The 24,586-nt window shown below is 41.2% G+C and overlaps 3 protein-coding genes across 5 annotated transcripts; 1 reads left to right on the top strand and 2 right to left on the bottom strand.

The window, feature by feature from the left end:
- The first annotated feature begins 469 nt into the window (after nt 1–469).
- On the top strand, nt 470–2,114 carry LOC310887439 (uncharacterized protein). Its single transcript, XM_083813418.1, has 2 exons — nt 470–594; nt 1,085–2,114. Exon 2 carries the CDS (start codon nt 1,107–1,109, stop codon nt 1,764–1,766), a length of 660 nt encoding a protein of 219 aa, XP_083669544.1. The 5' UTR covers nt 470–594; nt 1,085–1,106; the 3' UTR covers nt 1,767–2,114.
- Nucleotides 2,115–9,659: 7,545 nt separating this feature from the next.
- On the bottom strand, nt 9,660–14,111 carry LOC310887443 (feather keratin 1-like). Of its 3 annotated transcripts, XM_083813423.1 has the most exons (3): nt 11,836–11,854; nt 10,725–10,838; nt 9,660–10,529 (listed from the first exon to the last, which is right to left on the bottom strand). In XM_083813423.1, exons 2-3 carry the CDS (start codon nt 10,827–10,829, stop codon nt 10,158–10,160), a joined length of 477 nt encoding a protein of 158 aa, XP_083669549.1. In that variant the 5' UTR covers nt 10,830–10,838; nt 11,836–11,854; the 3' UTR covers nt 9,660–10,157. The 3 variants fall into 3 exon arrangements, with proteins under 3 accessions (XP_083669549.1, XP_083669551.1, XP_083669550.1); XM_083813425.1 differs by lacking the exons at nt 10,725–10,838; nt 11,836–11,854 and adding an exon at nt 14,034–14,111; XM_083813424.1 differs by lacking the exon at nt 10,725–10,838 and having other exon boundaries at nt 11,836–11,875.
- Nucleotides 14,112–21,625: 7,514 nt separating this feature from the next.
- LOC310887487 (feather keratin 1-like) lies at nt 21,626–24,063 on the bottom strand. The gene is made up of 2 exons (XM_083813474.1): nt 24,049–24,063; nt 21,626–22,465 (listed from the first exon to the last, which is right to left on the bottom strand). The coding sequence occupies exons 1-2, from the start codon at nt 24,055–24,057 to the stop codon at nt 22,091–22,093; spliced, it is 384 nt and encodes a 127-aa protein (XP_083669600.1). The 5' UTR covers nt 24,058–24,063; the 3' UTR covers nt 21,626–22,090.
- Nucleotides 24,064–24,586: the final 523 nt, after the last annotated feature.

The following is a 24,586-nucleotide window of genomic DNA, read 5'->3' as shown; positions in this document are numbered from 1 at the left end:
TGAGATATTCAAGACCACAGACCCAAATTATTTAAAGGCCCCATCATTTCCTATCCTGTGATGCAACTTCAGATGTCAGATTCGATTTGCCACACTGAGCAGCCCAAATGATGACAGTCATTGTAAGTTCACTATCTGAAAACAACAACAACAAAAAAGTAAAACCTTTATACAGCAAATATTGACTAGTAGCAAACGTGTTATCTGTGACTTATTTTTAACCAGTAAGCCACATAGTAGTCATGTTACATAAAACATATATGTGTTATATAAAACTTAAAGTGTACTTAAATAACAGATGTGCCAATGCTGGTGCTGGGCACTAGATGACTGGAAGATCCCATCATTCATCAATCCAATGCCCATGACTTGGTACTGGCATTGTATCACACCTTTTTTTTCAAAGATGGGGAGTGGCAGTGCAAAGCAAGCAAAAATAAATCCCTCAATATCAAGGTTGTTTTGTTACTATGTAAGACCTAAGGCGCAAAGGGTGTATCATATCCTGTAAGCAGTTTGAGAAATGTATAAAAGCTCTCCATACTCCAAGCCTCTCTACCCACTTCTCCTGGCTTATTCTCCTTGGTGAACAGGGTAAGTCCTATTTGGCTCAACCTCTGTCCTTCTCAAGTTTTTTCAATTAATGCTAAATCATATGTGATGCTATGGAATGGCAGGCTTGGAAAACTGCAGGTGTTGGAAGGTCTCCTTACAGCAAAATGGGCAATTATATAATGTTACTTTGACTATCCATTTCCCAGGCATTTTAATTCCAATTCAGGAGCTACATGCACTAGGAAATTTAAAAGTATCAGAGGGAGCATAGTAAATACCTCTTGTGGTAGCATTTGCCCCGTAAGAACAAATGTTCTCACTTGGAAGTTGGGTGCTACTAGAGAAGCAATATGAACATAGAGAAATGTCTGGCTATAACTGACACTTCCTTTCTTAACGTACTGTAAATATACTAGCAAATGTTTGTTTGTTTAAGCTGTGCTTATAAATTAGATTCATTAGATTCCTCATAGTGAAGCTCTAAGGCTTGTCCATTTACCTTAAACTTGCTTCTTGCTGTGCACTGCAGACTCACAACCACTACAAGAAGGATGTCTTGCTCCATGGAGTCCTACAGACCCTACGGGGTGACCTGCCCTCAGCCAATTGCCGAGAGCTACAATGAGCCATGCGTGCAGCAGTGTCCCCCCTCCAGAGCTGTGATCATCCCCCCGCCGGCAGTGGTGACAGTCCCGGGCCCTGTGCTCAGCTCTTTTCCTCAGGAGAGCATTGTGGGATCCTCGGGCCCAGCCACTCTGGGGGGCTCCTTCAGCTCCCGAAGCTCCCTGGGCTATGGGGGCTCCCTGGGCTATGGGGGCCCCTTTGGTTTTGGAGGGTCCCGAGGCTTTGGGGGCTCCTTTGGCCTGGGGGGGTTCCAGGGCTACGGGGGCTCTCTGGGCTTGGGGGGCTATGGCAGCTCCCTGGGCTATAGGGGCTCCTTTGGCCTGGGGGGCTATGGCGGGTCCCAGGGCTACGGGAGCTCCTTTGGCCTGGGGGGCTATGGCGGGTCCCTGGGCTATGGGAGCTGCCTAGGTTATGGGGATGACTTGAGCTACGGGGGCTCCCTGGGCTACGGGGGCCTGTATGGCTCTAGTGGCTTTGGCAATTTTGGCAGGTCCTACAGCTCTGGCCTCTCCTCCTGTGGCATGGGCTATTGCCTCCCTGGTACCAGGTGGAGAAGGTCCCGCCGCGGTAGCTGTGGGTCTTTCTAAGGCCACCGCAGCCATGCCCAGAGCCAGTGACAGCTCTGAAGCAAGGACCCTGGCATGGGGACATGGAGCAAGAACCCTGGGGACCAGCAGCACCCATCAGCTGCCGGGGCCTGGGGACTGGATGTGGCTGTGTGCCCAGTGTCCCACTGCCCTGTGCCACAGAGTGCCCTGGCTTCTGCCTCGGCATCCCCTGCAGCCTCCTGCCACCTCAACTGGCCCTGGGGCCCTGAGCAGGGCACCAGTACCCACGACGCAGTACCTGCATCATGCCTTTCCCCTTGGATCACCTTGAGTTTCTGTAATCGCCTGCTATGCTTCCCTGTCACAATAAAGTCCTGTGGTGTTGCACGTGAGACTCCTTGGTTTTCATTTGTCCCTCAGCCTCCTCTGGGAGCAAAGCTCCCTAGTGTGCTGAGTTAACTTAGAAAATCTGCCCTAGTCCATGTCATTTCAAATTGCAGAATGAAAGTTTAATTGGGATCCTTATGGCATCAGAATTGTGTTAATGAATATTTGTTTAGCAATTCAGAAGTCATTATCTTCCCCAAGGTTTAGAACAGGAGGGTAATTGTTATTGCTCTGAGGATTTCTGGTGACACCTCAAAGGTCCCCTAATCACCACATAATTTAGTAAACAATTACCCCTTAATTTCAGTATTCCTAAACAAACAAGGAAATAAAGGAAGAATCATACATATTTTTCTTCTCTAATTTGTTAATTTTTAATGTTTTTGCTATTATTTACTTCCATTTTTCTTAATGGCAATTCTTCTTCATAGTGTGAAAAATGAGTCAGGAAAATAATAGAGGAGGTTGCTGGGATTTTATGAGCTCTAAGGAACTGGAAGAGCAAGAGATGAAAAGACATTGCCTGTAAGACAGGATTAGGTTTCCCCACCTGTTTTACCCACTGTTTGTTAGCCAGGAATGAATATTTAATGTAGTTCCGAAAGAAGTGTGGCTAAGGAAAAATACCTTATCAAAAAAGGGGTATTACTCACTGTTTACATATGTCTTTAATTATCTCCTTACTAATTGTTATGGTATGATTTAAATGAAGATCTGCCTGGTCCTGACAACATATAAACTGACAAATTTATCTAAAAAAGAGCTCCAAAGAAAAGAAGGAAGGAAAAACATCAGAGGATATGTTTATAATGCACCATAAGTTTAATGAGCAAGAAGTAGAATAACTAAAAAATAAAATAAAATATACAGCACAGGAAAGCAATAGGTTTCAATATGGATAAAACTAGTCATCCATTTCAAGGCAATGCTTTACGGCTGGACACCCAATGCCAATATGCAGCAATCAAAGTTACATTTTTCACCTCATTGATAACAGAGAAAGGCATTAAATCAGAAATGCCAAGCTCCTGCAGTCCCATTAGCTCAGGGAAAAGCTGAGGGTGGTCAGCTAGCGTAAGGCCATGGTCGTGAACTCAGTCCTGTGTCTGGATCTTGCTTTTAAGCTTCTGGTTCCTTTCCTTTGTGGTTTTTCCTTGGGGCTTTAGCACGGCCCACAGCTCCCACGGCGGTTGTAGCGACGGTAGGACCTCCCATAAAGGCCACCCAGGCCTGAATAGCCAAGGCCCCCGAGTCCCAAGGAGCTGCCAGAGGAGATGGGGACCCCCCCAGCACTGAGAGCATCCCCCACAGCTGCAGATGCCGAGGATCCCACAGTGGTGTTCTGGGGGAAGGAGCTGAGGATGGGACCGGGCAGGGTCACCACCACAGGAGAGGGCTGGATCACGTATGTTGAGTCCTGGCACTGCCGGACACAGGGCTCGTTGCAGCTGTTGGCAAGCGGGGTTGGGCCACAGGGGTTGGAAGGACAGAGGTCATAGCAGGACATGGCTGCGGGATGGAGGTAAATCTGAAACACAGAGAAGACAGTAAGTACAAGAAGCAAGTTGTAATTATAGTTGTGTAACTGAGATGCTGAGGTGCTGGAGAGTACCAAAAACTAACTAGAGACTGTGGGGAGAAAATAATGATGTGTTAGTCTTGGATTGAAAGGGGATTTCAGTGAAACCCAAACTCCTCTCCATTACGGAGGATAGCTCAAGGGGCAGTTCTGCCTGATCCTGAGCAGTCTCTGTTAGCTCATTTCTCACAACACTCCCTAGGTTGTATGGAGCCTGCAGTATGTAGGAAGTAAGGGACTGTATTTCTGATGTCCTGACCATACAGTTGTGAGAAACTTTGTCCCATGTTGCAATTTGTTCCACAACAGAGGGAAGAAGATAAAATTCCTCAGCAGGGATAAGTGAGGAGCATAACCTGATAATGTGGCAGTATCCTCCCCGCATACAGGCTTGCCTCTTAAACAGCAAAACAAATATTCTGCCTAACTCTTACTCTTCCCCTGTCCTTTGTGCTTATTTCCTCATACATCAGTCTTGAAGAGAAAGCAACTTTCAGCCTGTTTATTAAAAGAAGAAATGGAAGCTGACATTGTCTCAAATTATTTGATAAGAAAAAATAGATGGGAGCTGTGCTGATATTTCAGTTACAGGCTACTGAGGTGCTGCCAGGGAGATCTAGTGCCAAAGTATACAGAGCATTTTAGAAGGAGACAATTCAAACGTTTTTGATCCCAAAGTACTTAGGGATGGAGAAGGATTATTTTTCCTGGTATCCTGGTGCAAGAAAAGATACGCTTTCAATATTACTAAGCACGCTTTTGAAAAATTCAAGTCCACATACCTCTCTACCTTCAGAAAAAGCTCCAAGAGCCAAAAATCTCTGTGCAGGTTCTCCACACCCACTTCTAGTTGCTGAGCAGTTCACATGCAGTGACTTCAGCATCTTGGAACTGAATGCTCCAGTGACCCAACTGAAAAATGAGTGAAGCCCTGTTCCCAGCAATTGCCACCCTTCAAAGACCAGCTGCCTCCCTGCATGGGAAGAGCTACTTGCAGGTCTCCCACACACACTGATGAAGAACATAAACCTTAGACTGGTATAAAACAGGCCAGTGTAAAAATAAAAAATCATTCAGGACATAGAAAGATTCAGACTTACCCTTTCACCAAGGAGAATAAAATAGATGTGGATGGCAGCAACTTGCACTGTGCTGGCTTTTATACTCTGTCCTAGAGTGCCTGAGGACCTGAGACATACTTTGTGCATGAAGCTATTTACCAGCCAATTGCTAAAGACTTCTTGTATGCAAAATATTCCCAGCTGATGATTTATTTTTCCTTGCTGTTGCCTTGTTTTAATTTCCTCATCATAACGTATGCATCCCACTACAGAAGTTTCTTTTATCTTAAACATCTTATGAGCCCTGTTAATTCCTGGTCAGATCAACTGATTCATCTCAGCTACTAAGGAAATTATTTTGCATCCTAAGGGCAATATATGCCGTGCACATCATTTGACAGAGATGAATAAATATATTAGGAAAGATGCATATGATAAACACTGCCCTGTGACTTCCCCCTCCCACTTCATGAAGACCATAAGTTGCTCACACATCTGGCTCTGACTCGGAACCAGAGCAATTTCCTCTCAAGCAGCTGTGCAGCTGCACACACTCAGATAACCATGTTGCTACAGAAAGCCCTTAGCAGAGTTGATTCCACTTTAGCACCCTCAAAAGTACTTCCTGGGAAACAGGGAATTATTATTTGAGGGAAAATATTATTTTACTTCCTTGACTCAGGAGACAGGATGAAAGAGTGTCGGCAGTTTTATCTATTCATTTAATATAAGCTAGTGCATTTCCATGAAGGAATTTGAGATTCAGGTCTTCAATTTGGAGACTGAGCGTCAACATCCTTCATCTAAGGAGTCTGCAGTTTTAACTTTATTCCTACATCAGACTCTAGGAAAAGCAGCTCAGGTCAAATTGAGGATGCATGTGAATTTTTGGCTAGTCAGAGACACTGGCACTCAAAGTTTTGAGCAAGCTTACCTATGGGGTCATTAAAGTCACAGGTTTTACATGTGCAGCTACATAATTCTTTTCCCCTACCATGTCTTCCAATATTATACAAAATTATACTCCAAATTAATGGCAGCTACCTACAGAAGTGTTTAATATATATATATATTTTTTTCCTTTCTTGAAAGTGAATTACTTTGTCTTCATTTTGCATGGTCTTAAAGAATGTTGCAACGTGCAACATTTCAATTTCTTTTTCAAAGACAATTTCTAGATTAAGAAGTAATTGTATACAATGTATAAGCATACTTTACGGCAGAGAGCAGTACTCCAATCTCCCATTCCTAATGTTTAAATCACTTAGAGACATGTAAATTATATCTAAACTGTGAGTATCTTCATGAAGATCTCCTGGGAAATAAATGCTGATTGCACAGTTTTCAAGAACAAAGGTCTTCAAAATTCACAACAAATTTTCATCAATGGCTCAGACATGCAAATATTGAGTTAACAGAAGATTTGAAGGTGTGTGACATTATTTGAACATAGTCAGTGTTCAAAATGTGACCAGGATTACTAATAAAGTTCCCAAACTGCATCACATTATACGGCTTCAGAAGCTGGAGTCATTCCATTTTTTCCTCAAAATTTAATTTGTCTGCATAAAATCACATGCTTCAAAAATCTCATTCCAATCATCAGTCACTGGATGTTCTTAGGTATGAGATGACATTACCCATACTGCCCCAACCAGTGACACTACTGTCTGAAGCTCTCCTGTCCCTTGAGATTTATCGGTTATTCTCCAATACCCTTACCAATACACACATACAAACACACCACTGTGGTGTCAGAATGTTAAAATACATATTCCTCTGTAGAAGTAGCTATTTCTTTACCATGATAGAAACATGTATTAAAAATAAATAAATAATAATAATAATAAAAAAAAGCTCATCAAAAGGTACGGTGATGATAAGAGAGTCACAATTTCTCTCCTGAAGGTGTTCATGTGTCAAATTAGCTCCACTGATTCAATCTCATCATCCCAGGAGCTTTGGGATATTGCTCATTGGAATATCACAAAGAGTAGCAAACCTAAATCTCACAGTCACTTATCAGGGATGAAATTGCACACTCAGGTCTTAAATTAAAAGTTCTTGCTATGACGTTGCTCCCATGAGCCAGTGTGACCAAAATGCTGAAGAGCAGACAAAATTCCTAACCAAATTGAATTTTGACTCATCCACATCTTGGGAAGGTGGAGTTGGTATTATGGAGCCAGACATATTTAAAGGATGCAAACCGTAAAGATGAAAGAGACACCATGGATCGTGGTTTTCATCTAACACCCGGATAAGTCCAGGCAATAAACATAAACAGTAAACAAAACAATTTTACTAGTTGGAACACAGCCATATGCAAAAAGAGAAGAATTAAAAAAAAATAAAAATGCAGGAGCTAGTTAGTAAGTGTGCAAGAATGTCTTGGGTCCTCCAGGGAGCCTGAGAAAGCTATAAAAGCTCTCGTCCTTCAGAACCTTTCTGTCTTCTGTAATCCCTGCAGGCACAGCAGACACTATAATTTTGATTTCAGTTTTATAAAGTTTGGCATTGAAATACGCCTTTACTGACAGCAAGAGCAAAGAGTGTCCCACTTCCATCCATGGGACCAAATTCTTCAATCTGTTCAGAGATTAACAGATGCAAGTTTATCAGTCTAGAAGAAGATGACTGTTTTTTGTTTGTTTGTTTGTTTCAGAGCGTGTATACAGTATCATGCGCTATTTTTTATGCTGCTGCTGTACTGTCTGGTACTGTGTTATTGCACACATGCTTCCCAATTACATAAGCCCCGATCTAACATGGGATGACACTTCTAAAGCCAATAGAGTAATAATTTGACAAGCAGCTTGTCTTGTCTAGAAAATTTCTTTGGAACAATAATCTAGCTCATATTCTGCAGCACTGAATAAAACTTTCACTTTTAGGATGGTGCAACACTTGTTGCTACAGTAATTTTATTACAAAAAGAGCAGTCTGTGGTATGAATTAAGGGAGGAAATCACGCTTTAGGTTTTTTTGTTTTGTTTTGTTTGTGTTAAAGAAATAAGCCACATACCAGACCTTTCTCCTTTCTGAATACACAAAGGAAATATCCCAACTTCAGCAAGACTTTATAAGCACAGAGGTTACAACTGCAGAGGGGTTTAATGCAGTCAATTAGATTAAAGCTTATCAGAGAGTTGCAGAAGGAGATTACAGCAGTAGAAAAATGTATTTTTTTAGGGAGAAATGATGCTGTCTGTCCACCTGGATATGTTAGAGATACTTGAACTGTAGTGCCTTAGCCATGACTCTCCAGTCACATTGCTACTGTGCAATTGTAATTCCTCTGTTGTGTTAGATAGGCAGATTGAGTTCCATAAGAGAAAGTTATTTTGCTGGAACTGTAAATGAAGGATGACATCTTTGGAATGAATCCCCTTTAATCAAGCAATAGCTTCAGTTGAGACAGCAAAAAATCATATTATACATTTAATTCAGACTAGCCTTCTGCTGTATTATAATATCAAACTGCTAACTTTCCATTCTCTTCTGTTGTTAATTAAGAAAACCTACTCCTTGAAATTATGGATTCTTTCATCGAACTGATGTACCTCCTTTAATTTAGCTTCAGTAATGACTGTAGTCAGTATAACTTTGTCAACATCTTTCTCTGGCCTTAATTATAGTTCAGCATCAGTCTGTACAGACAAAGATTCAAAGTAAGAAATTTCAGAGATAGCAGGCTGCGAGCTGTGTGGGGAGACAGAACACTGAATCACACAGAGCTTTCACGTAGAACTTTTCAAGCCTATTCCCTTCAGGGACCAAAGCTCCCAGTCTCTGAAGACCACCTTTATTACAACACATACAGCCATGCTAGGATAAAGCAATGCCACATAAAGTTCAGATCTGCTAGGCACAATAGGTAGATCTAAGTATATAAAGACACAGTGGGAAAGGGATGGAACTTAAAATCTTTTAATTTCTCTCTCACAAATACATGTCCCAGGCCAGCAAACTTCAATGACTAATTACTTTGCAAAAACATCACATAGCCTTCTCGTCCTCACCTCCACCACTTGCTGGAGTCTGCTCACAGTTGCCAAGAGGTCTGCTGCACCCATCAAAGTGCACTCAAGGGGTTGCAGCAGCTTGCCACCCCTCTCCTTCCACCTTCACCCTTAGCAAGCTCAGGTGCTCTCAAGACAAGCATAAGCACTCCTTTCTTTTAAAGGGTTCCTCTTAAGTGTCACAGATAGGTTAAAAAAGTCACAATATCCTTCCAGTTTGTAGATCAAACTGAGAACAGATGAGTGGAGGTAGCATTTCAGCACTCCCCATAATTTCTAGTGTTCCTCATATTCCTCCAGATTTTCCTCCAGTCTCTCTACCTCTTTTTTTTTTTTTTTAATAACTCCTCTTACTCCTCTTACTTATTATGTCTACAGAAGGATGAGGAGAAATATGATTTTCTTCAGTGAACTTTTCCCTGAATTTAGGCTATTCCACTTCTCATTGAAGGGGAGCTCATCCCCTTTCTCAAGTGAGCCTATTCCTCCATTCTCATCCCTCTTCGAAGAAATCTATGTCAAATTAACAATTTTTCATAGAAGAGTGATATCAAAACAGTTAAAGGACCCATTTCCATCTCCATAGTGCAATAGGTAAAGGGTATTTAAAGAAAGTAAGCAGAAGCAGCTTGCTTACTTTAAGATTGCCTGCTTATGTTACAACAGGAGGCATACCCATTGCAGGGGAACCTCATCTGCCTTTTCTAGCCTTTGACAAATTTTCTTCAGCTAGATTTACCATATATAGAAAAAAAAGGAAAAATGTTGTCCACAACTGAAATCTGACTCATTCCCATTTAGCAATTGGTTTGGAGTTATTTGCACAGTAGTTTCTGGCATGGATGATGTGCAAACAGACCTGTTTCACCACAGACAGGCTGGAAAATGGGCTGAGAGTAGAAAGAAACACAGGCAGACTCAGAATATGATGCAGCACAAATTTAATGAGGCTGAGGAATGGAAGGAAGCAATGTAAAGTGTAAGGAATACATTTCCAAGGTCCAGTAAGGACAGTACCCACTCATCCCTCTCACAATGACACACTCAGCAAAATGAGATCTTCCTTCTTTGTAACTTAAATGGACTGTACTAATTCAGTCATGCAGAACAACTTCTAATAATTACATATTTTACCTAGTCATTATCAAATACAAAAAAGCATAAGAGAACAAGACATCTGATCAGAAATACATAGTAAAGCATAACAAAAGACAAGCAAAGGCCTGATTTTAGGAGATGCCAAGCTCCCACAGCTCCATGCACTTCAGGTGGAGTTGTGGGTGCCTAACACCACATCTGAAAACCATGGCCATGAGCTCTCTCCTGCATCAGGTCGTGCTTCAGTGTTTCTGGTCATTTCTTCGCACTTGCTCCTCATGCTTTAGCATGGCCCACAGAAGCCACTGCGGTAGGTGTTGTAACGACGGTAGGGCCGGCTGTACCCGCTGCCCAAACCTGGATAGCCAAAGCTCCCAAATCCCAAGGAGCTGCCAGAGGAGATGGGGACCCCCCCAGCACTGAGAGCGCTCCCCACAGCTGCAGATGCCGAGGATCCCACAGCGGTGTTCTGGGGGAAGGAGCTGAGGATGGGGCCAGGCAGGGTCACCACCACAGGAGAGGGCTGGATCACCACTGTTGAGTCCTGGCACTGCCGGACGCAGGGCTCATTGCAGCTGTTGGCGAGTGGGGTTGGGCCACAGGGTGTGGGGGGACACAGATCATAGCAGGACATTGCTCTGGGGTGGAGGTAAATCTGAAACAGAAGGAAATAAATGCCATACAAGAATTGGATTAAACTTCTCTTTAATATAGCAAACTGACAAGAGATTAAATGGGGAGCAAGATTAAATTTTTGCTCCAGAGTACTTTGAAAAAAGGGTTGAGTTTGCATTTTCTTTAAGGAGACTGCTAAGGAAGGTAGCACAATGCATTTTGCTTGGTAACTTACCCTGAAGCCTCCGTGGTTAGTAAACTCACCCAGGAACCGGGGCATGTAGCGGTGCTGAAAACCTCGTCGCTCACACTGCAGAGAGTGCCCTAACCACATGGCCATAGTGCTACCCTGGAAAAAGGGAACTTTGAACACTTCCCCTCGCAGTGGTTGCACACAGGAAAGCTATTAGGGCTCGGTGTGTCCTAGAGAAATGGAGGCTGATTCTGTAGCCTTCAGGGGAAGGTGCTCAGCTGGAATGGGTAAGACCTGGCCTGTTATTCCTGATCCAAGGCTGGCATATTTGCTCAACAGTCAAGGATGACAAGCATCCTACCCAACGCTAATACGGGAAATAATCTTGCCCACTTCTTTGTATCGCTTTCTTTCCTGCAAGTCCCATCTTGGAGGTCCCTTCTCCCAGTTTTAAGACACTGGAAAATAGAAACTGAAGCACTCAACATTTGTTTGACACGAGATGGAAGGCAGGCAGCTGAATTCAGGAACACTTCCACTTTTTGTCTTGTTATTAACATTAAAAACAGTAGCAGCTCTCAGAAGCTACCGTAGAAATCTGTCCAGTTGTTTGGAGCATGGGGAGGCAGTTGGTTAAAGGTTACTCCTTGTGTGCAGAACTATGAGTTGGGATTCAAAGACAGGCATGGACTGAGGCTTTCTGCATGATGAGCTGGTGACCCAGGACTGCAAAGAATAAAATGCCAGTATTGGCCCCCTATTTCTCTGAATGTCTTGGTCTTTGATAAATATTCCACAGACCAGCACACTACTCTGAACATACCTAAGAAGTGACTGCAGATTTTTTTTTATGTTCAGTTGCCATATCTAATAACTTGTTTTGATCCTGAAGTTGAATAAATGGACCTTGCTGTCTAACTAACATGTGTCTAACTCCCCCATTCCATGATTTTAATAATTGGCCACCAAGAGAAAACATTCTCTTTCATATGAAAAGCCCTCCCAGCTTCCTCCCTCAGAGGAAAAAAAATAAATAAAATAATTAATAATTAAAAAAAAAAAGAATCTACTACAATATTAGAGAGGAAAAGCTACAAAATCATCAAGGTAACAGTTCAACATACAGACAGAGAACAAATGAGTTTAGACTTACCCTATACACGAAGGCAAGGAAGGCAAGAGAAATGGATGGAAGAACCTTGAGTTGCTCAGGTTTTTATACTGCATCCCAAGTTGCCTGACAACTTGGGACATTCTTTGTGCATGAAGTTATTTATGAGCCACTACTGATTACATGGTTTTTTGCCTCAGTATTTGTGCTTATTACTGCCTCACTTCCTTATCTTGCGGTATTTATATCTGACCACAAGTTTCTTTCATCTTAAAATATTCTGGGCCAAGTTAATTTCTGGTAACATTAGAATAATTAATTCAGAAAAATTTATTCTGCCTTCAAAACTCTTTTGGATCTGCCTGGTGTCATTAAAGGAGATTAAGCTGAATTTACATAATACAGTCCCTTGTACAAGCCCTCCTCTGCAAGGTAAATATTGTTGCAAATCATGAAGAATTTCAGCTTTTAATGAGTTGGAAGCCGATCCATGAGCAGCTGTAGTTCAGGGATTCCAGCTGCTCTCAGGGAGAAGAGGAGAGAGACTGAGTTTTTCAGAAAATGGCTGGGAACGCACATACAATTTACACCCAACTCAGGCCTCAAGATGAGAGAAAAAACTCAATATTGCCAAAGTGAAGGGAAATGAAGAACTCTGTGAGAATCAGGAGGAACTGAAAAGAGTTACGGCTGTGTACAAAGGCCAAGATATAACTAGAAAAACTAAGATACCAATTCTTTGACATGGAAAAAAAAAAAAAAAAGGTATAACATGTCCAGTCCAATGAGATAACATCAAACTATTCTGTTTCTGTGGAAGATTCTGAAGCACAAATCTTATACAGCATCTTTCCTGGCTCTCTAATTCTGGGCCTCATCTCTTAGGAGTTTTTAATTTATGGAATCCACAGATGCACCTTTATTCTTATCTCAGACCTCAACATATCAGCAGCTGCTTTTAAGCTAACTTCCACATGTATAATAATGCTTGGTGACATTTGTTCTCAAGGAAGAGTCCTACAAAGGATATTGCTTTGCAAAACTGACCTGTGGAGGCAGAAGCAGTCACATACAAGATTTCTTTCTTTTGTATGGGAGTATTAATTTCTCCTGCTGCCCCTGTAGTACTGGTACATGATGTGTTACCAGTGGTAGCCCAGTGCAGAAGCATCAAAAATACATAAAATATCAGCAATTTCTTCACTTGCTATCTTTTTTTTTTTTTTTTCTGAACTGTGCAATGACATCAAATTTTTTCCATAGAAAGGTCTTGCAGGATAAATAGTAAAGGGGTAAAATACAAAAGCAGTCCTTGGCACTGAGATCAGCACTCAGGTCTTTTCTCTCCTAGCACTTTAATTACTTAGACATGCAAATCATCTCCAAATTATGAGCGTCTTTGTGAAGATCCCCTGGGAACAGAAACTTGTTTGGCTTCGTCATATGTTCCTGAGAACATCAAAGTTTATCAGAAACTTTTATTAAAACTCTAGGCATGCAAAGTATCATATTATGTGGAACCTTAAGATATGCGACCCAGATATGAATCCTCATATCACTTCTATAATAATCTATTATTAAGATTTGGGAGTACAGGTCAGTCATTGGCTTCTAAAATTTATGTCACTGTTGCTGGTGGCAGGAATTATGGCTATTTCACTTTTAATTAAAAAATACCTCAAGGTTTGTTTCAAGCTATATCATATTCCAAGGAGATTCAAAAAGAAATTACTCTATCCTTTTTTAGCTTCACCAACCCTAGTCATTCCTCAGTATTTCTCCATACTCTGAGGGATTAGCAAGCTTTTTCAACACCTATTTAGGGAATTAATTTGCATAGCAGTACTGATAGATGATTTTCATCATTTAAAAAAAAAATATTCTTTCTTCCAAGCTCTGCTTAAATAATTTTAAAATCAGACTCAGAGTTTAGAAAAGGACCTAGCAATGTCTTCAGAGATGTCTATGACCTTCCTTAAAAGTGATTACAATAATTAGTGTTCTAAGTCCAGCCACATTATTGTACAGTCAGAATGACTTCATGTCCTGATCTTTGGGCTGAATTAAAGTGAGTGAATCAGATGTTCATGGCTGTTTTTATATAATCAGAGACAGGTCTGTATATTCATATTATAATTAAAAGTTTTTGCATAATGTGAGAACATCCTCCTGAGACACCTGTAAGTGACTAAATGGCTGAAAAAAGCTCTTAATCAAAAGGGAACTGGAATCTTACTCACATTAATCTCTGGGCAATGGCTCCAGACACAAAATTGACCCCAAAATCTGTGCGTGGAAACACAGACACACAGAGAACAGAGCAGTGTCCCTGATGAGAAGACTGCCACCTGCAATAACTTTTGAGCTGTAATTAATTAGCTTGTTCAAAGAAATGGATGCCTCAGAGGCTTTGAACGGTTGTACAAATCTGTAAAAGTCTTTACGGCACAGATCCCTCCTGTGCAGTCTCCTTCACTCACTGTCGACAGTGGGTTTGATAGTTATATCTTTAATCTCAGACCTCAATCTTAGCTAATTGTACTAATACTGATGTTATTGACAGCATTGCAAACAGACTGCACAGCCGTTTGAAGTTCACACAATAATCTAGGACACCTGCTTTGAGGCCATTGACAGTGAACCCTGCTAATAGCCTCATAGTATTAGGACTTAGTGCTTAAAACCAAAGATACATATGTATCTTAAGGTTCAATCAGACTGGGTATCTTTGCTGTTTCTGTTGCAATTTGTTGCTGCAAATTGTCGTTTGACACAGGCAGATGAATAATATGCACTCTGTGTATAATCTGGGATGGCATTTGATGTAGGCACAGCCTGCAACTTGAGCTTCACAATATCAACTTACGCTGCTCAGACACCTTCCCTGAAGGCAAGCATGTTCAAATATAGGTAGATATATAAAGTCCTAAAAGTTCGTACCTATTTCATACATAGCTATTTTCATTGTTAGTGATAATCAAATATTGTTATAAAGAACTTTAAAATGACTAAATTTTGAGGTTTGGCATCTTACTGTGGTCTAATAAGCTTAAACAACTTATATTACAATTTCTCTTTTTGTCAAAAAATAAATGTAATAACTTCTGCATAGAGACCTGTGGAGTATTTCTGCAAAGAGACAGCTTATAGTGGGGTTGTTATACCAGAATTCAAAGGGCACAGTAGAAGAAAACAACAACAACAATTAGTTCATGCTAGAGGGAAGAAATTATTTACTCACCAGAGCTTCTTCAGAACACCACACCCACAATGGGTGGGCTTTAGTTATTTTTCAAATGCGTTTGAATAATTTTTTTAATGCATATGTTAATTACGTTTCAAATTGTAATTGTGCAATTAGAATTTCTCTGCTCAAGGCCCTATGTGTCAGATCCACCTACCTCACAGAAAGATGTCTCAGTGCCAAGACAGAAAGACAAATGCATACTTGGAATGCATCAGCTCAGAGCAAGGGGTTGCCTATTATCATTGGTATAAACCCTTTTCACAGTCCCTCATTTATTTCTGGCAAGGGTTGCATGAGATCTCACTCATGAATTTTACCACAAATACATGGCAGGTCCCTGATTTTACATTTACTTCCATTAGTCATTTAGGAAGGAAATGATCACAGCCTACTTGCTTGGAGCTGGAGACGCAGGACTAACACACACTCTTTTAAATCCTTTCTGTCCCAGTACGAAGAGATGGGTTTTCATGCTGAAAATAGACTTTGAAATTACAGACATTATCATGGGATGAAAACTCAGCCTGTCATTTAACTCCACAGCTGCCTGCAGCCAGTGAGTGCATGCAAATACCTCCACCAAACCCAATTATTTCAGCACCACAGAAGCACTAAGAGCACTGTCTACAGTAGAATTTCTACACTTATTTAGTCTCAGATAAGCTGGCATTAATTACAAAAAAATACTCAATACAATTTGCAGAGGGAGCAGGTTTCTTCTTAGAGCATAACCCTGCCAAATTCCCTATGGTCTTCCTGCCATGTATCTACTTTGCACTTACATGCACGCGCACACACACACACACAGACTCTACTTCGCTGCAGAGTATCTACCTTGTATATACAAGGAAGCCAAAGTTTCCTGGCTGTAGAAATGATTTCTTAGCATAGAAGTAGTAAGCCGAATATTTAACTCTAGTCAATATGAAATAGTAGCAGTTAATTACTAAAAAAAAATGGTAAGAAATTTTACCAAGAGCAGGCTGCTAGTAGGTGTTACCAAACAAACACCAGGAGACTTGGTTTATGATGCAGCATAATTTTAATGAGAGCAAAAAGTGGAATAAAAAAGTACAAAGTGTAAGCAAATATTTCTAGGAGTCAGTAAGACAACAGCTAATATGTCTTTTCATCCTAGGTTTCTTTTCTCAATGCTGCTGTGTACTGAAATAATAAAGTCCCATCTACAGCAATAGGAAAAAAAAAGTTTCATCAGAAATATGAAGTATTCAAAGAATAAGACAAGCAAATGCCTTATTTTAGGAGATGCCAAGCTCCCACAGCTCCATGCACTTCAGGTGGAGTTGTGGGTGCCTAACACCACATCTGAAAACCATGGCCATGAGCTCTCTCCTGTGTCGGGTCGTGCTTCAGCGTTTCTGGTCATTTCTTCGCACTTGCTCCTCATGCTTTAGCATGGCCCGTTGTAACCACTGCGGTAGGTGTTGTAGCGATTGTAGGGCCGGCTGTAGCTGCTGCCCAGGCCTGCATAGCCAAAGCTCCCAAATCCCGAAGAGCTGCCCCCAGAGGAGATGGGGACTCCCTCAGAGCTGAGGGTGCTGCCTACAGCAGCCGAGCTGGTGGATCCTACAGCGGTGTTCTGGGGGAAGGAGCTGAGAATGGGGCCAGGCAGGGTAACCACCACAGGAGGCGGCTGGATCACGTATGTCGATTCCTGGCACTGCCGGACACATGGCTCGTTGCAGCTGTTGGCAAGTGGGGTTGGGCCACAGGAGGTGGGAGGACACAGGTCATTAGAGGACATGGCTGCAGGACAGAGAGATGTCTGAAACACAGCAAAGAAATCATATGCAATATAAAAGTTGTATTGAATTTATAAAACTCAGATGTGGGGTTAACATGGGAAAGTAACTAGACAAGGTGGTTAGAGGGATAATCATTTCATAGAATCATAGAATCACAGAATCATTCAGGTTGGAAAAGACCTCTAAGATCATCTAGTCCAACCTTTAACCTAGTACTAATGTCATTTATTAGACCAAAATCCACAGTGAGCAGTCTGAAAATGACATAGAAGTTTCTTGTATCTTTTTCAAGACTGCTGGAGCAGGTGGCCTCTGAACCATGCTGCCAGTTGTGGTTAAACTCCCCCAACCCTTACCAGCAAAGGCATTTCCCATTCCTTGGCAATTTCCCCTCTGCAGCAACTAAGTGGAGATGGTGCCACTATAGCAGAGATGGAGGACAGCTGCTGGAGCTACCATCTGGGTGGAAACGCAGAGCCTTATCCTGACACATACCTGAGTTTAATGTCTCAGTGCTAGAACTTACTATCTAGCAGCCCATCCAGAAGCATTTGCAGAATTGTAGAAAAGTGTTTTAGATGCGTCCTTTGGTCCCAAAGTATGTATGACCAGAACAGGCAGCCATGGAGTGGGAAAAAGGATTATTTTCTTGGTCAGAAGTCTTGCCCTAGTTCGAATTCAATGTATTTGAGTCTCCTAGGATCTCAGCTCTCCTGCCAATGGAAAAAGGACTTGGGATAGATCCTGGAACTCAGAATACATTTATTTTTTGACTAGTCCCTATATCTTAAGACAAGACTGTATTTCCAGCCAGGTCCTCTGGCTAGCTACTCCCTTAGCACCAGCCTCTAAAATGGGGCATGAAGCTGCATGTTTTGAGAGACAATATTGCCAGTATTGAAGTTTAAGTCTTGCATCATTACACCCTGCTTCACAAATAAATAAAGCCTTTCTGTTTGATAGAAGTAAGCCTTTCTAATTTTCCTCCCCAAAAGGAAAAAAAAAAACACAACAACAACAAAAAAAACCCACCTAGCAATGTTTATAAAGAACTAAGAACAACAAAAAGCAGTCATCAAAGTCACAGTTTAGCATTTAAAAAGACACTGGGTAGATTCAGACTTACCTGTTCACCTGGGCGAATAAGGCAAGAGAAGTGGATGGAAGAGTCTTGTGTTGTATAGGCTTTTATACTGCATTCCAGACCGCCTGAAGACCTGAGACATATACTATGCATGAAATTATTTAACAGTACATACTTTTGCATGCAAAATCCACCAAACTGATTAACTCTTTTTTTTTTTTTCCCCAAAAATCTCTTTTTGTATTTCTCTATTTTTCCCCTCCCCTTATTACACTCACATTCCAGTACAGGCAAAGCTTTCATCTTCAGCAATGAGCACCCATTTAATTCCTTGGAAGACTGTGGTGATTCATATGAATTACAGCAATAATTATATTGCCTCCTAAGGCCAAAGTACATTTTGTTTCTTTTCTGTTGTCAAGACATTGCTTAAGGGGAGCGTATGTGATGCATAGTCCTTATTCAAGACTTCACTTCTTTAGGTGAACAATCATTAAGCTCTGAGATGCGAGCTTGGGCTCAATTCATGACCATTTCCATTTCAAGGGGTCGGCCTGACCACAAGATGTGATGCATTATATATATTCCCAAATTTTGCATTTCTGCACTATTTCAACCCCTCACAAGCATACAGCTGAGAAGAGCACCAAATTTCCATGAATAGAAGAAAAGAGAAAATTAAGACCAGTGAGAATTGCTGACCAGAGACAATAAAACACTTTCTAGAGTGTTTTATTGTAGGCTAACCCATACTTTTTTTTCCCCAGTTTGTACAAACACAGCTAATATACACACAGGACTATATTTTTTAGCTTCTTTTTCCACGTGAAAGTCGAACAAACAGACTTTAATGAAAAAGTGTGATGACATGATCTTATTACTTTAGGGACTTTATTAACTGCCTCTAACTTTTTATCTGATTTCTGCAGTCTTTCATCTGAAGAATCAACATTATTCCTACATGAAACCCCAGCAAGTCAAAGAGATGTACATCAATTTTCACATCAAATTAGATAGGAATATGGATATTAAGACTGCTTGCAGTTATTGGTTCTTAAAGGCAGTTCTCTGCCTGAACTAAGCTACAGCGTCAGTAGAAATTGCACCCAGCATTTCTCTATTATATTTATCATTACGTGATTTGTTTCACCTCTGCAGCCTGCAGTGGCCTGACAGAAATATTTGCGCAGATGAAAAGTATTCAAAGAGCAGGGATCAGGTCTCTTCTCTTAGCGTCACAGTCCTCCAGCAAGAGATGTGAATTAACTCTCAATGAGGAGTATCTTTATACATAGGTTGGTCTTGGTCTTCAGAAGAGCAAAGGACTTCAAAGTGCAGAATAGCTTTTCACTAATGGCTCAAATATGCAAAGTTTCATGCTACCTAAATTTCAAGGTACATGACAAGATCTCAGCTCTCGCATCACCTGGCTAATAACCCAATTTCAAAGTGTGTGAGTCAAGATCATTCAAAGGACTTCACAAACTAACTCAAAGTACACGCCTTCAGAAACAAATTATTTTATTAAAAAATGTCATAGTTGGTTAAGAAAGAAAGAGGGAAAGAAGGGAAAGAAGGGAAAGAAGGGAAGGGAAGGGAAGGGAAGGGAAGGGAAGGGAAGGGAAGGGAAGGGAAGGGAAGGGAAGGGAAGGGAAGGGAAGGGAAGGGAAGGGAAGGGAAGGGAAGGGAAGGGAAGGGAAGGGAAGGGAAGGGAAGGGAAGGGAAGGGAAGGGAAGGGAAGGGAAGGGAAGGGAAGGGAAGGGAAGGGAAGGGAAGGGAAGGGAAGGGAAGGGAAGGGAAGGGAAGGGAAGGGAAGGGAAGGGAAGGGAAGGGAAGGGAAGGGAAGGGAAGGGAAGGGAAGGGAAGGGAAGGGAAGGGAAGGGAAGGGAAGGGAAGGGAAGGGAAGGGAAGGGAAGGGAAGGGAAGGGAAGGGAAGGGAAGGGAAGGGAAGGGAAGGGAAGGGAAGGGAAGGGAAGGGAAGGGAAGGAAAGGAAAGGAAAGGAAAGGAAAGGAAAGGAAAGGAAAGGAAAGGAAAGGAAAGGAAAGGAAAGGAAAGGAAAGGAAAGGAAAGGAAAGGAAAGGAAAGGAAAGGAAAGGAAAGGAAAGGAAAGGAAAGGAAAGGAAAGGAAAGGAAAGGAAAGGAAAGGAAAGGAAAGGAAAGGAAAGGAAAGGAATTTCTGTAAATTCCTATAACTCTAAATATTTTAATGATTCTCCAGGGGAAAATTTTCCTCTCCTTTCCAACAGTTACTACGTCCTTCTCTTTCCACAAAATCTCTATCTCACATACAACTTTTCCTTAGAGTAAGTGAAAGAAATCACTCACCTGGGTAATTTTTTCCTTTTCATCCTTAAAACTAGGTAGGCAAAAAATGCTACCTTTTCCTCATTCTTCCCTCTAGTAACACAAAATACATACCCTCCTTTCCTTGGAGGGTGTATAATATCTTAGAAACAGCCTGCAAATACTTCAATTGACATTCTGCCAGTTTAGTCTAATTGGCACCTAGCAGAGTTCAGCTAAAATGCTGTGAGTCTTTGGATCTTGCTTTTTGGGACTGCTAAGACTGGTGAACCAGGACTGAACAGCTCTCATGTATGGATCAGTGATGGCGTTTCGCATTCCATGCACTCAATTAAAACACTTTGTGTAACGACAGAGTGCTCCCATTAGGCTGGTGAACTACCAAATTGCCAGAACTGACAAATCATTTACATGAACTAAAATTTGTATCATCTTTATGTTGACTTCACAGGTGTGAATGTAACAGTACAAAGTGTTTATTGAAATGATCCACAAGTCTTTGAGATGAAAGAAGCTTTGAGGAAGTCTTTTCATCTGATGCCAGGATGAGACTAGACTGGTGCATAAACTATAAACAAAACAATTTAACTACCTGGAACAATTTAAGTCTTGGGGACCATTCAACCAGCTGCAATAGAATTTGTTTGATAACTAGAATTATTTGAATGCCTCAAACATTTCCCTACATGAGAACGCCTTCAATTTTTTTCCCAAAAATCTATTGCTTTAGTAGCTTCAGTGGCTGTGCAATACTGGTTTTAATCTCAGGTACTTACTTTCAGCACTAATAATTTACTTGAGAGAACTCCTAAGGTTTTGATGCCTACCAGTGTCCTGTATTTATTAGCATGCTTCATTCCACGTGCTTTCTGTTGGAATTCTGTAGCACTACAGACAGGACATTAAAGACAGCCAGGCTTTTATTAGGAGCCCTAAAATAGACAGTACTTCTGTGGTAAGTAGCAAGCAAATAGACCAAATGGTTTTGCTCTGTCTCTCACAAAAAGCTATGTCTATACCTTCCTTGGACTTGTGCTGCTGTTCGTGTTTGACCTTATGAATCCAAGCATTCAAGCAGTGATTTGATGGTTCTTTGCACCCTGCAGCTCTAGGTCAGAGTTATTGAGAGTGAATCACAACAGTATTCCTTAAAACAAACATAATTATAGGCTAGATTAGATATGCATTACCCAGTATGTCATTGTTAGATAATAAAACACTTCCTGTCTTGAGAAAACTTTCCTGACAGAGATGCAGAAAATCAAGTATTACAATAAATCACTCTGGAATCAATATGCATTTCAGCTGAAATATAAGATATGTTCTTGATCTCAACCTCTAAATATATCTTCTTTTCCTCTTATCGGTGTTTCTGCTAGTATTCATACCATGGCTCTGCCTGGTACTGATGATCTACACAGTGATGAATTTCATCCAGAAAAAGTTACAAAGTAAGGTAGGATAGGGAATAAAAATAACAGAAGACTTGGAATATGATAAAACTTTAATAATACTAAAGAGTGCATTAAAATACTGCAGAGCAACAGGTTTTAATAAGGGAAGAAAGGTGATGTGTCCCACAGAGAGCTCTTCTTTCAGTGTACGACTACACCTTGACAATCAAGTCCCATCTACTGTTTAAAGTATGTTTAGCACTAGGCAGTATCAAATACAGCAATGGGTAGCAGAATTACATACTTGATTAGAAATACAAAGTAGCATATTCAGAACAAGGGCCTCATTTTAGGGAATGACTAACTCCCACAGCTCCATGCACTTCAGGTGGAGTTGTGGGTGCCTAACACCACATCTGAAAACCATGGCCATGAGCTCTCTCCTGCATCGGGTCGTGCTTCAGTGTTTCTGGTCATTTCTTCGCGCTCGCTCCTCATGCTTTAGCATGGCCCACTGAAACTGCTGCGGTAGGTGTTGTAGCGACGGTAGGGCCGGCTGTACCCGCTGCCCAGGCCTGCATAGCCAAAGCTCCCAAATCCCAAGGAGCTGCCACCAGAGAAGATGGGGACTCCCTCAGCATTGAGTGCACTCCCAACAGCCGCAGATGCTGAGGATCCCACAGTGGTGTTCTGGGGGAAGGAGCTGAGGATGGGGCCAGGCAGGGTAACCACCACAGGAGAGGGCTGGATCACCACTGTTGAGTCCTGGCACTGCCGGACACAGGGCTCGTTGCAGCTGTTGGCAAGCGGGGTTGGGCCACAGGGAGTGGAAGGGCACCGCTCATAGCAGGACATGGCTGCAGGATGGAGGCAAGTCTGAAATACAGGATCAGAACAAATGCAGCATAGGAGTCATATTGCAGTTTACTGTTTACTCATCTCAGGTACCAGGACCACTGGAGCTTTCCAGGTAACCTTTCAAGAGTCAAGTGGAGAAGTAAAACCACTTCTTAACTATACTACAAGAAGATGGAGGCTGAAAAAGTCCTTTATCAATTTTTGGTGATCCAATGGAATAAATGGCAGCAGAACAAAAGAATACATACTTGTTTCATGACTTATATTTTAGTATTTTGATTTTCTGTCTGGAAATACACTACTGAGATCCAACCTAAGTATTAAAAGCATTGCAGAAGTAGTAATTATGAGTATTTCCTAGCCACAATTCCTAGCCATGCATTTATGGATAAAGTTCATCAGACAGATGGAAAATGGAATGAAGAATTTCCAGGTGCCAACTTCATCTAAGAAGAGGTACAAATTTCAGTACCATTTGGCATACTTGAAGCTGAGCTGTTTAGAAATTTGTCCCAAATGACTTGTCCATACACATGCTATCCATGAGAAATCCATGCAGCCCCTGCATGCTCCCTGTGACCAGTTCCAGCATTCCAACAAACACAAATTTCACTATCTCCTATGCCTATCTCAGCCTGTGGGTACTCGGTTCTCTATTTTTGTTCTTCTTTATCCTCACTGACCCTGAAACCATTTCCCTAAACTTGAGGGAGATGTCATTGCAATCTACAATTTCAAAAACCTGGCAGCTATAAGATACCAAGCAGAACATTTTGATGATATCTGCACTATTAAAGTCTATATTAATTACTATAGTATTAGAGTCAATACCCTTGTTAAACCCAGTGTGAATGCTTCTAATCTCAGTATGCAGCTTCTTTTTTTCCTCATTTAGAATGTAGTATTTAGATATCAAAAGCTTGTGGTTCAATGTAACTGATTTTTAAGACCCACAAACCTCTGCTTTAAACCTTCCTAATCTTCTTCCTCTCCAGCTGCTTCCTTGAGAATATGGTTCCTTTTACCCTCCTACTTCCCACTGTGCCCAGGAGTAGATTTGTCATAACAAAAATGGAAACACTGGAGAAGCATCCTACAACATAAACAGCACAGAACCAGATTTTTCTGAACATTTCTGAAGATAAATTTATCCCTTACAAACACTGTTATTTTCTCTTCATGTCAACCCAGATGAAATTTCAAGCATTGCAGGTGATAAAACAGACCCTTAAAGATATAAAATATGCTTTTTCTCCTGGGCATATAGATCTCTGTATTCTAACCATTCAGTTTGTTAATCTCTAATATTATTAGTATTGGGATTTTCCAAGTCACTTAGCATACCTGAAAGCACACATTTGAATAAAAATATATCAGCATTTCAAAGATCTATATAGCCAAGCCTGGCCTCTAGAAATCCCTGCAACTCAAATATTGAAAAAATACTTCCCTAACAAAAAAAGCACCCCCCACCGCCCCCCACCCACCCACTTCCCCCAAACCAGCAGCTAGCAGAATACTATGGAGGAAGAAGTACAGTAATCAAATTGTTAGGAAAGGAAGAATTCAGAAAATAGAAAGAGAAGTAGATTTCAACTAACCTTGTTCATGAAAGAGAAAAAGGTAAGAAGTGGTAGGAAGGACCTTGAGTAGAGCTAGCTTTTATACTGTCTTGGATGGCCTGGGGACTGCAGACATCCTTTGTGCATGAAATTATTTACCAACAAGTATGCCCTGAATGCAAAATGCTTCCAACCGATTAAATGCCTTTTCCTTACTGTTTATTATTGTTTTCATTTCCTTATCATCTGACATGAATATTCTGCCATACAAGTTTCTCTCATCTTATGGTATTATGGGCCGAATTTATTCCAGTGCCACCTTTCAGTCACAACAGAATGTATGTGTTGTACATTCAACACACTTCAGTCATCAAGATAAAGATTAAGGAAAATTTATGGAATACATAACTTATCATCCATTTTTTTCTTTTATTAAGAATATGAGTGTCAGTCCTTAACAAATTCTGTGCTCTACCAATGGTTGCAAAGCTCTGACTCCAGCCAAGCATAAGAAAAATCTAGACTGAACTTTTGTGTTTTCTCAAGGCCCTGCAAAAAAACCCACAACCATATGCAC

This window comes from Anser anser (assembly GCF_964211835.1).
Source record: "Anser anser genome assembly, chromosome: 28".
NCBI classification, from domain to species: Eukaryota; Metazoa; Chordata; class Aves; order Anseriformes; family Anatidae; genus Anser; species Anser anser.
Note: the sequence above shows the minus strand (reverse complement) of the source record. Positions and strands in the feature narration are given on the sequence as shown.